This window comes from Anabas testudineus, chromosome 9 (assembly GCF_900324465.2).
Source record: "Anabas testudineus chromosome 9, fAnaTes1.2, whole genome shotgun sequence".
Lineage (NCBI taxonomy): Eukaryota > Metazoa > Chordata > Actinopteri > Anabantiformes > Anabantidae > Anabas > Anabas testudineus.
In genome coordinates, this window is record NC_046618.1 from 24425165 (window position 1) to 24437584 (window position 12420).

Here is a 12420-nt window from a genome sequence, read left to right on the forward strand (position 1 = left end):
GTTTAATGAGTTCACTCATTAAAAGCTTCACATCTATAAATGAACAGTTTCATCTGTGACTGTTATGAAACACAGTATATATATATATACATATATATGAGTTAAATAAAAACTGTTTGTTTTGTCTTTGTCTGTAAATGTTCCATTACAGGTTTCTGTTGTCATCTAGTGGCCAAATAAAAAACGACAGCCTGCTCTGTTTCATATGGAAACACCCAGTTGTCCAATTTAGAAATAATATGGCAGCATGTTAAATGACACTGATACAAGTTTGTCTGCTTCAATAAATCTGGACCACAAATGATCAACCAGACGATAAGATCAACTCCAACAGCAGAGATTCAGTGAGTATTAGATGATTCTGTTGATACAAACTTGTGTTGTCATATCTACTGTTGAATATGTGGAAACGTGAACAGCTGCTGCAAACTGACACCAAACGTTTAACTTTCAGTTTTAACTCGGAGCAGTGATCAGTGAAGGCGCAGCAGGAATAAATCGGTGAGTAAACTTGAACAAACTCTAATCATTACTTCAACATCCAGATGTTGGAATAAAGCCAGTGTCAGTGATCAGACTGTAGATGGATCAACAGACGGTCAGGAGTTGATATGAAACATGTTCACTTCACTGACAAGTCGTTTTTACAGCCTGAAAACTTATGAAGAACAAAAGCAGAAGAGTTGGAGTCAGTTTGTGATGTGTTATTGATAAAAACATTTGTGAAACAAACTTCTCAGAACCACCAGTAACATTAATAAGACAGTAGTTGAATTTCTGTTGCTGCATTCCTCAGCACAGCAGCTGACAGAAACATACTTTTTATAGATTGTAGATGGGAGGGAGATGTTTTTCTGCTTGTAACTAAACACTGAGCATGCTATCTGACTCCCTAGGATAAAAGTCTGGTTCACAAGTTTCACAAGAGTCACTTTAAGTTATAACAAATGGCAGTTTAATGAGAGAAACACATGTAAAACTCTCTATCATTTTTTAACTGTTATGATTCAAATCAAACCATCATTGATTGTTTCTTCTATTTTCATTCTAATGTGAACTGTTATTAATTTTCTTGTGAATCTAGTTTTGTGGTAAAAAGTTCCCAAAGAAGTTCTCCTCCTGTTAATCTTTAATTACAACTTTGGTAGCACTTTCTCCCGAAACATCACTTTTATTTCTCAGTTTGTCAAAGTATTTGGTTCCTCATTCATCCCATTAAATTACACCGTGAACCACAGGTTGTGGTATAAAGTGCTAATGATCAGTTCAATTAGATACTAACAGTAGTGTTTACTCAGTTTGTCCAACTGGGAGTCAGTTCAGATTTGCTTCTTGATGTTTTCATTCTTATCTCGACTTCAGTAAAACTCCTCCCAGACCAGAGGACACAAACATTCCCTATTTGTCCAAAGACACAGAGTTACTGTACTTTTGTAAAAGAGAGATTTCAAGTTGTTCAGAAGTTTAATTTCCAGAATTTAATATAAAAATATATTTTCACTTTTTCTTTGTGGATTATTTTTCAGAAAGATGGAGATGAATTAAAACATTAATTGTTTGTGAAGAGACTGTTCGTCACCTCAGCACTATTGAATAGAGACGTGTGTGTGTTTTGAGTTTATCATATTAAAATCTAACTTCTTTTTATTTTTCCCTCTGTTGCAGTTGAATCAGCTTCAGTACCAGCTGATGTTAGCAGAGTGACATCATGGCGTCTGCAGCACCAGGTGAGTCCAAGTTTACATACTGTCTTCTGTCACTGTCCACACATTACACCTGTTATGAATTAACTCTTATTATACTCTTCAGATGTTTAATGAGGTTTCTGAGTTAAATCATTACTTGAACAGAATCATGTAATTAATAGTTGTCTGAAGTTCGAATTAAGTTCTGAAAGCAACAGTTGAAAAACTCATCACGTTATTTGATATTTATCAGTTATTTATTTTTCTTCCTCAGTTTGACCTTTATGCTTTGCAGCTGTACTGATTTGTAGTTTGTGTATAAGATGTATAAGAGAGCAATTTAACCTTTTCTTATTAAATTAAATGATTTGATTTTGGCTGAAGACTGAAACCTAAAGCACAAAGACAGATTCTCAGTTACATGTGAGATTTAGTTCTGTGGCTCCTGATTCTATATAGAGGTTTTTATTCATGATCCAGTTGATCATCCATTTATTGTTAATAATTTCCACAAGTTCAGCTGTTTGTTTATGTCCAGCAACATGTCCATGAAAATTCAGCTGGCTATCTTCACTATCTAGTTGCTTAGTGCATTTATTTGCAGTGAGAGATGACATTTGATGATTTAATCAGATAATATAGAAATGATTAGAACTGTTGAATGGTAGTGTTGCCAGGCCCAAGCAATGTTTAATAAAATAGGTGAAAGAGATCAGACCATCAGGGTAGAAGAGAGTGGAGAGAGACAGAACCGAAATGGAGAAGATTTAAAGAAAAAACGATGGAAGAAGAGAAAGAGAGAAACCCAGGCAGAGACTGGAAGGGAAACGTCAAAGTAAAAGGAAGGACCAGTAATGAGGGGCATGATCATAGTAGGTAGTTCAGTTCAGTGGTCCCATGCTGTCACATGTACATATTCAGGATCAGTGTTATGAGTTCACCTGACCTGCTCCATCAAGCAGATTCCACCAAATGACAGAGACCTTAAGCTTTGTCTGAATAATTAACATTACTGTGTTTCCACATTCAGTGTTTTCCTTCATGTATCATCTGTTGGAAAATCACCAAACATCAGAGGAGACCTAATTTAAATCATTGTTAATGAAGACGCCAGTAATCTTTGCACATTCGAATGATTTTAGAGAATAAAGAAAGTATTTGTTTCCTCACAGTCACAAATTACGAACAACCCAGGAAACGTAGAGGCAGCTATGGACTCCTGCCACCTTCAAGTGAGTCAAACTGAACAGTTTGTTTTGATGATGTGAAATTATAATATTTAACAGTGGAAGTTCTCAAAATGTCAGATTTAAGCAAATAAAAAGAAAAAATATCAATATATGTCACATTTATGTATTCTCTGTATTATAATGACTTTAATTCTAGAAATCATTTTGTCTTCAGTGTCTGAGGTGAGGGTTGTTCTGCTGGGGAACAGCTGGTCTGATCAAAGAGAGGTGTTGAACTGTTTACTTGGACAAACTGTGTTCAACACTGAAAAAGCACCAGACTACTGTCTGAGGGTCAGTGGACTGACTGAGGACAAAGAAATAGTTCTCATCAACACCCCAGATCTGCTGCATCCTGAAATCTCTGAAGACAAACTGACAGAACATGTAGAAAACTGTGTGAGACTCTCTGCTCCTGGACCTCATGTGTTCCTGCTGGTTCTACAGCCTGAAGACTTCACTGAGCTACAAACAAAGAGGCTACGATCAATCCTTGAACTCTTTGGTGATCGATCATTTGATCATTCACTGGTGCTGATATCAACACCCAGAGAGGAGAGTTCAGGTTCCACAGTAAAATACCTGCAGCATCCTCTGTTAGGAGACATTATGAGGAAATGTAGACACAAGATGTTGTGGAAGAAAAACCTTGAACGTCCAGAGCTGTTAAAGATCATGGACCAGATTGTGGAAGAAAACGATGGAGATCATGTGAGCTGTGATGTATTTGACGTAAAGTCTGGTTTATTCAGTGGTCATGAAAGTCTGAAAGAAGAAGGAGCAGCCAGTGTTAAAGTGGATCCTGTTGAACCTGTTGGTAAGTTCAAGAATATTCTTATCATGTGAAGACAAATGATGAAGTTTGAACATTAGATCAAGAATGAGACAAATTTCAATCCTACATTTACAGCACTAAAATCTATCTGGGATCCTGCAAAAACTGCTTTGACTGAAAGAAAACTTAAAAACTATTAAAACATCTGATAAGAAGCAGGAGACCAAGACTCTGAATCTGTCGAATTTTTCAGTGCACTTCTATCTAAATAAATCTAAATAAACAGCTCTTTCTAGATCACTTTACGTTAAAGTTTGTCTCCTTGACTTAGATATTTTTTGACTTTGTACCTCACTCAATAAGTTGCTTAAGATAAAAAGTCTGTCAAATAACTAAATGTAAACATAACACAAACTGTAATTGAGGTCTATATATTCTTGTACAATAATACACTTTATAACAGGGGGTCACTAACAGGAGGACCGCGGTCCGAATCCGGACCCGGAAGCTGTCCCATACAGACCCGGAGCTACAGACCAAACCAAACGTTTTGATACCAAATCTAGCGGGACACCTTAATTTTAACCAATTTTAACCAATCGACAGTAGATGAGAGAAAGTTGGAGGTTGGGAAGAATTAATAAAGAAAGACGGTGATAACAGAGAGACAGAGAGGAGAGATACAGACGACAGAGAGGAGAGATACAGACGACAGAGAGGAGAGATACAGACGACAGAGAGGAGAGATACAGACGACAGAGAGGAGAGATACAGACGACAGAGAGGAGAGAGATACAGACGACAGAGAGGAGAGAGAGACAGACGACAGAGAGGAGAGATACAGACGACAGAGAGGAGAGAGACAGACGACAGAGAGGAGAGATACAGACGACAGAGAGGAGAGAGACAGACGACAGAGAGGAGAGAGACAGACGACAGAGAGGAGAGATACAGACGACAGAGAGGAGAGATACAGACGACAGAGAGGAGAGAGATACAGACGACAGAGAGGAGAGATACAGACGACAGAGAGGAGAGAGACAGACGACAGAGAGGAGAGAGATACAGAAGACAGAGAGGAGAGATACAGACGAGAGAGAAGAGAGAGATACAGACGACAGAGAGGAGAGATACAGACGACAGAGAGGAGAGATACAGACGACAGAGAGGAGAGAGACAGACGACAGAGAGGAGAGATACAGACGACAGAGAGGAGAGATACAGACGACAGAGAGGAGAGAGACAGACGACAGAGAGGAGAGAGACAGACGACAGAGAGGAGAGAGACAGACGACAGAGAGGAGAGATACAGACGACAGAGAGGAGAGAGACAGACGACAGAGAGGAGAGATACAGACGACAGAGAGGAGAGAGACAGACGACAGAGAGGAGAGATACAGACGACAGAGAGGAGAGAGACAGACGACAGAGAGGAGAGATACAGACGACAGAGAGGAGAGAGACAGACGACAGAGAGGAGAGATACAGACGACAGAGAGGAGAGAGACAGACGACAGAGAGGAGAGATACAGACGACAGAGAGGAAAGATACAGACGACAGAGAGGAGAGATACAGACGACAGAGAGGAGAGATACAGACGACAGAGAGGAGAGAGATACAGACGACAGAGAGGAGAGATACAGACGACAGAGAGGAGAGAGACAGACGACAGAGAGGAGAGATACAGACGACAGAGAGGAGAGAGACAGACGACAGAGAGGAGAGAGACAGACGACAGAGAGGAGAGATACAGACGACAGAGAGGAGAGATACAGACGACAGACAGGAGAGAGATACAGACGACAGAGAGGAGAGATACAGACGACAGAGAGGAGAGAGACAGACGACAGAGAGGAGAGATACAGACGAGAGAGAAGAGAGAGATACAGACGACAGAGAGGAGAGAGACAGACGACAGAGAGGAGAGAGACAGACGACAGAGAGGAGAGATACAGACGACAGAGAGGAGAGAGATACAGACGACAGAGAGGAGAGAGACAAATGTTGATAAAGTTACAGGTGAGACTGAAAAAACTAAAGATAAATATAAAAATGTCCAAAAAGAGAAAAGTGGACAGCGGAAACCGAGTTTTTAATCCAGAATGAACAGACTCCTTTCTGTTCATATTACCACTGGGAGCACTAAACATGAGACAAAACATTTTGAACACACATACCCACTGAAATCTGAAGTGGGGATCACAGACAGTTTCTAGTCTCAGAGCCCAGTATGACCAGTCCACCAGGATCTTGAGCCACATGCTCAGTTTGATGTTACATAACAATACATTTGTCAAAAGGTTTTTGAATTGTACTGAATTCATTTGATTTGACAGTCAAGTATTAATTACATGCAGGTTTCTTAATAATATATTGCGGTAAATAGTAAGACATTATAATCTTCTGGGCCTTTGCTTGTAAAAATATTGTGTAACTGGACCTCTTTAAATTTTTGTTGAATACCCCTGGTTTATAATAAAATGTATTTATTTTTAAAATGTAGTAAATGAGTAGAGTGTAATGAAACTATACTTAATACAATCTGTAAATAAATTTTTCAATCTTATCTATTTTACTTATTTTTCACAGCACATGGACTCAGGATTGTGATGTTTGGGACTCAAGATGACAAAAAAACAACACTGGGAAACTTCATCATTGGAAGAAAAGAGTTTTCTACACAAATATTCACTTCACATAAACACTGTGTGTCTGTCAGTGGAGAGTGGAGAGGAAAACCAGTAACAGTAGTAAAAACTCCAGACATGTTCAGTCTGTCTGTGGAAAGAGTGAGAGAAGAGATGAAGAACTGTGTGACTCTTTGTTCTCCTGGACCAAATGTTCTGCTGCTGTTAGTGAAACCATCTGATTTCACTGACGAGAACAGAAAAACACTGAAGTTCATCCTGAGTTTGTTTGATCAAGATGCTTTTAAATACTCAATGGTCATCACACATGATGAGGATGAAACAAGCTCCTCTGTTAAATTGCTAGTTAGAGGCTGTGAAGGAAGAAATTACAACATTTTTGAAAATGACCATAACCAGTTAATGAGGAAGATTGAGAACATTGTGCATGAAAACAGAGGAACCTTCCTCAGGTTGACTGAAGAGACAAAAAGACCAAAGTCTGACGCCATCAAACCAGCTTTAAACCTGGTTCTGTGTGGTAGAAGAGGAGCAGGGAAGACTTCAGCAGCCAAGACCATTTTAGGTCAGACAGAGCTTCATTCAGTCTCCAACTCATCACAGTGTGTTAAGAATCAGGGAGAGGTGTGTGGACGTTGGGTTTCCCTGGTGGAGCTGCCTGCCTTGTATGGAAACTCTCAGGAGACAGTGATGGAGGAATCATTCAGGTGTATCTCCCTCTGTGATCCTGAGGGGGTCCATGCCTTCATCCTGGTCCTACCTGTGGGTCCCCTCACTGATGAAGACAAGGGAGAGTTAGAGACCATCCAGAACACATTCAGCTCTATAGTCAATGACTTCACCATGATTCTGTTCACTGTGGAGTCAGATCCTACAGATCCAGCTGTTGTTAACTTTGTAAGAAGAGACAGAGACATCCAGAAGCTCTGTCAGAGCTGTGGAGGAAGATATGTTGTTGTCAACATTAAGGACAGGAGGCAGATCTCTGAGATGCTGGACACCGTAGTAAAGATCAGAGTTGGAGGAGTCAAGTGCTTCACGAAGGACATGTTCACCAAGGCTCAGATGGAGAACATTGGAAAACTTAAAGCTGAATTACACAATGTAAAACGCAGCAGTAAGGTTGACACTGATAAGGAAATACAGAACACAGATTGTCTTAGGATGGTGATGATTGGAAAGACTGGCAGTGGAAAAAGCGCAACAGCAAACACCATTTTGGGCAACAAACGGTTTGAATCCAGAGCCTGTCAGAGGTCAGTGACCAGAATTTGCCAGAAAGCGTCAGGAGAGATTGATGGACGACCTGTTGTTGTGGTTGATACTCCCGGCTTGTTTGACACCACCCTCTCTGCCGATCAAGTTCAACAGGAGCTTGTAAAGTGTATCAACATGTTGTCTCCTGGACCACATGTGTTCTTACTGGTTCTGCAGATCGGCCGTTTTACAGAGGAAGAAAAAGTAGTGGTGGAAATGATCAAGAAGATTTTTGGTAAAAAGTCTGGAAGCTTCATCATTGTTACATTCACCAGAGGAGATGATCTAGAGGAGAGATCAATTGAACGTTACATAGAAGAAGACTGTGCTGACTTTGTAAAACGTCTGATAAAGGACTGTGGAAACAGATACCATGTCTTCAATAACAAAGATCAGACAAACTGGACACAAGTCACTGAGCTGCTGAACAAAGTTGAAGCCATGGTGAAGGAAAATGGAGGCAGCTACTACACTACTGAGATGTTCCAAGAAGCTGAGGCAGCGATACAACAGGCAGTGGAGAGGATACTGAAGGAGAAGGAAGAAGAGATACAGAGAGAGAGAGAGGAGCTGAAAAGGAAATATGAGGAAAAAATACAAAAAATGGAAGAACAAATATCCAAAATGGAATCAGAGCAGGAACTGATAGAGAATCGACTAAAGGAAAAGGAGGACTACATTAACAGGGAGCAAGAGGAGAGAGAGAGAGAACGAGAAATTAGAGAAGAGGAAGATAAAAAGAGGAGACAACAGGAAGAAATTCAGCAGATGGAGTGGGAACATAAACTGGAAACCTTGGACAAACAAATGTCAGAGTCAGAGTCAAAGGAAGAGCTGAGCAGAGAGCTGGAGAACAACAGAGAAGAACTGAGAAAAGAGAGAGAAGCCTGGGAGAAGGAAAGAAACAAGTGGTGGGAAAACCGATATAAAGAAAATATACAGAGACGAGAGCAGGAACAAATAAAAATTCAGAGGCTGAAGGAGGAATATGAACAAGAAAAATTGGAGTATCAGAAAAAGATAAATGAATATAGTATCAGAATAGAACAGAAAGAAAGAGAGAGACAAGTGATGGAGAACAAATACATTAAAAAACTAAAGGAAATGAAACAGAAATATGAGGAGGAGGCCAGAAATCAAGCAGAAGAACTCAATGAGTTCAGAGAGAAATACACCAAAGACTTTGAAGCTCTGATCGAAAAGTACGACGAGGAACTAAAGGATCTGAGGCAAACATATGAGACTTTAATGAAGGAGAGAGAGGAACACAACAGAGAGTTTACTCTGCTGCATCAGCTCTCCACCCACAAAGAAGAGAGTCTGAAAGAAGAACTGAAGGAGCTGCAGAAAAAGAAGGAAGAAGAAATGGAAAACATTAAAAAGAAATACAAAAACAAGTGCATCATTTGCTGATGGGCTCCTCAGTCTTTAACAGTTAATTTAGTCAAGACAGACAAATATTAATTTACTACTTCAGTTAATTTAAACCAGTAACAAGCAGGAGACGTATTCAGCACTGACTGTAGGAGCCAGCAGATGATCATTGTTCCCAGAGGAGAGTTAAACTACAGCAGCTGCATTCACTCAGATCTTCACCCCCATTCACATTTTTACTTAAATATTTAAATGTTCCAGGTATTTTGTCCACCCTCTGTCTACATGCAATTATCATATTTGAGTTAATGAATGGTTAAACTGAGCAGAGATTGAATTAGTTTCACATCATCTCAGGTGAGTTTTCCCTGCTGCGTCGAGCAGGTGAAGCTCTAACAAACTAATGAGGTGAAGTCAGATACAGAACTTCTCTACATTGAATCTGTATTTAAATGTTTTCAGTTGATTTGAAATATGAAAAGTTTCAATGTTGTTTGTTTAATGTTAAATAATGATGTAATTTTTTACCATAGCAGAGTTTAAGAACATATTTTTTTTGTAAATCACTAATAACTTTCGACATGTGCTGTGTTTCACTGTATGAGCTGTAAAGTTTCACGTGTAGTTTTCCTAAAGTAATTAAGTAAAATGTTCTGTGTTTTATGTGTGTTAGGTCAACAGCAATGACAATAAAAAAGTTGGTCTCTTAATAAAATAAGAAGATGACATTTACATTTAGCAGATGCTTTTATCCAAAGTGACTTACAACGGTAGGCAGGGTAAGCGTAAGGAGGTTTCACCCAGGGACCCCTATTGGAGGTAGGCCACAGCTGGGATTCGAACCCCAGTCTACCACATGGAAGGTGGGGATCTTACCAGTACACTTATCAGATGCTGATGAACATATCTTTCTACTCTGGATGCTGTGGACTTCGTAGAACCTCCTGTAACAGTCTTTCTTTTATCACTGCTCGGTGACACAGCAAGAATCCAGTTGGAGGGAGACACAAAAAAAAAAACTAGATAATGACAAAGATAGAATAGAAGGATTTAATTACAACTTAATAAGTAGCAACTAAATAAGCTTTCGTGTGTGGCCACTTTCCTTTAAGTATAAGACATTGAATAGTAAAACTAATGCAGTGCAGTCAAATTGAGTTGAAGGTGGATTTGTTATAGACATTCAGGTAATGAGCCCTTAATTTGTGTCTGATGTTCGTTAAATCAGTCGGCAACAGAACTTTGCTTACTCTGCTAGTTCCCATCCCATCCAAGTCCAGTGACTTATTGATTGGATCTTCAATAGTTGAGTATAAATTCACTCTAAATATTGTGGTTTAATGTCCTGCAGATGTGACCTCATTTATAATTAATGTGCTAAATTATTAGTATAAAACAGTTTTAGAGTCAGGTTGAGATTTTGACCACCAGGCTCAACAAGGACAAGACAGCTATGACCAGAGATGAAGGAGGTCTGGGTTCTGGTGGCACAGTGTAGTAGGCAGACAAGCTCAGGGTCTAGAAGAAAAAGAGTGTCAGAACTATGATACTTGAGGGGTATGGTCAAAACAAAGAATGAACAGACTCATTGTATATACACAATATGCAGAAGCAGAGGGAGGAGCTGGGTGGAGCAAGGGAGGCTGGGTAATGTAGTCCAGGCTCCCTGGTGAGGCGACAGAAGTGGATGGTGGCAGGTGAATATGGCAGCAGAAGAACAGAGGATGCTGGGAGTTGGAGTCCAGGATCCAGAACGCGACGAGAGGCAGGTAAGTGGCTTGTGGTTCGTGTAATTGGAGAGGGGAGAGAACAAACAAACAATAGTTCGAGTAGGCCTACACCCACAATCATAGTCAGTTCCAGAAATCAGTTAATCAGTCAGTTAATCAGAAAACACTCTGTCCGAGAAAGCAACAGAATCCAAATGAATTTCCCTTTTATTTGTAGAATACACACACATATATAGTACATGTAAGAGTGAGGTTTTAACTTCATGTGTCCTGTATCACAGGCTTTGTCTATAGACTTGTTATCTTTAAGCAGCTTATGTATTTCTATCACACAATTAATTTACACTTCTTACACTAACTTTGTTTTCTGTTGGATAGTGTATACTAGCTCAGCTAACAAAGCCTAATAAAACAGTTCAACAATAAATTCTTCATGAAGTGGATATTGTTCAGTTTGTACTGGCACTGTGCTGGCAGAGAAACAGAAACAGAGATAACTTTAACTCACAGTCAGTTAAAATGAGTTTCTACCTGCAGGCTATATTCCCTGTGACGGCGTGTGAAGAAGGGGTCTGACGTGTTTCATTTCCTCATTCACACAGTGCACTTTATATTAAAGCCCATTCATTTTTCAGATGTATATGTTGGACGAGGAAGTTGGCAGATTATTTGTTTTTAGCTATAAGACCAATTGTTAATGTTACTGTTTTTGTGAGACAGTGATCTTGATGCTGTTGCACAACTTTAGTTTAATTTTGTCTCACATGAGCCTCATAAATGTGGTTAATGCGAAATAATAAACTGTTTGGGTCTGTTTAAGTTTAATGTCAGCAAAGATTGAAACTTGACAAAGATTTAAAGATAGCTGATTTAAATAACATGAAGAAGACAAAGCAGAACTAAACTATGAGAACAATATGGTGGAATTTTAGGTGACACATTAAAAAGCATGAAGCAGTGTGGAAAGGTCTTGATACTTGGGCATCTTATAGATTCCATTGGTTGTAGTTGGTTTCAGCACTCTGTTCTTCAAAAATAAGGAAATGTTTTTCTCTGTATTTTTACACTCCTTGAAAACTGAACTAACCTGAATGACTGGACTCATAACTGGAGACTGAGGTTCAAAATATTTAACAAGCTGCTGACGATCTCTGTCACAGCTCAGTGCAGATTGTTTACACAGATAAACTTCATACACATTCACCAAAGTGGACAAGATGCTCCATTAGTACCTGATATAGACTGTGTCCACTGCCCACCAACACCCACCCTGAATTAAACTGACCAACAACCATCCAGCCATACACTTTGTGGTACAGTTTTGATTTCATTCACTGTGTCTTTGCTAAGATTTTGTGCATTTTCATGTCGGTTTTGCGTGTCTTTATAGTTGTTTATGTTTATTTGCATTTGTTTTGTAATATTTTGCTTTCCAACCCCATCTTAGAGTGGATGATGCCTTCATACATCTGATCCATCGCACCTACACCCACCAGACAAGTTTCTGTATTGGTGTTATTCTTTATTTTTGTTGGTGTGGGTCTTTTCTGGTTGTGTTTTTTTTCTTTCGATCTGAATTAAAAGCAACTGTAACAAAACGCAACAATTTCTCTCTGAGATTAATCAAGTTTTTCGAATTTTGAATTGAGAATCTTGAAAATTGGTGTCTGTTGGAGGACTCTGTTTATGTTTACAGTAAGATTGTGTCTTTTTGTAGTAAT

General features: G+C 39.3%; 1 protein-coding gene across 1 annotated transcript; it reads left to right on the top strand.

Moving 5' to 3' along the window:
• The first annotated feature begins 254 nt into the window (after positions 1–254).
• On the top strand, positions 255–9277 carry LOC113150053 (GTPase IMAP family member 8-like). The gene is made up of 6 exons (XM_026342433.1): positions 255–344; positions 455–501; positions 1666–1727; positions 2858–2917; positions 3090–3731; positions 6280–9277. The coding sequence occupies exons 3-6, from the start codon at positions 1709–1711 to the stop codon at positions 9006–9008; spliced, it is 3450 nt and encodes a 1149-aa protein (XP_026198218.1). The 5' UTR covers positions 255–344; positions 455–501; positions 1666–1708; the 3' UTR covers positions 9009–9277.
• The last annotated feature ends 3143 nt before the right edge of the window (positions 9278–12420 follow it).

What these genes read in the sequence shown, in the direction of transcription:
- LOC113150053 (XM_026342433.1), top strand. An exon ending in TGGACTCCTGCCACCTTCAA is followed by an intron (nt 2,918 to 3,089) that starts GTGAGTCAAACT and finishes TTTTGTCTTCAG; the next exon opens with TGTCTGAGGTGAGGGTTGTT. An exon ending in GGATCCTGTTGAACCTGTTG is followed by an intron (nt 3,732 to 6,279) that starts GTAAGTTCAAGA and finishes TATTTTTCACAG; the next exon opens with CACATGGACTCAGGATTGTG.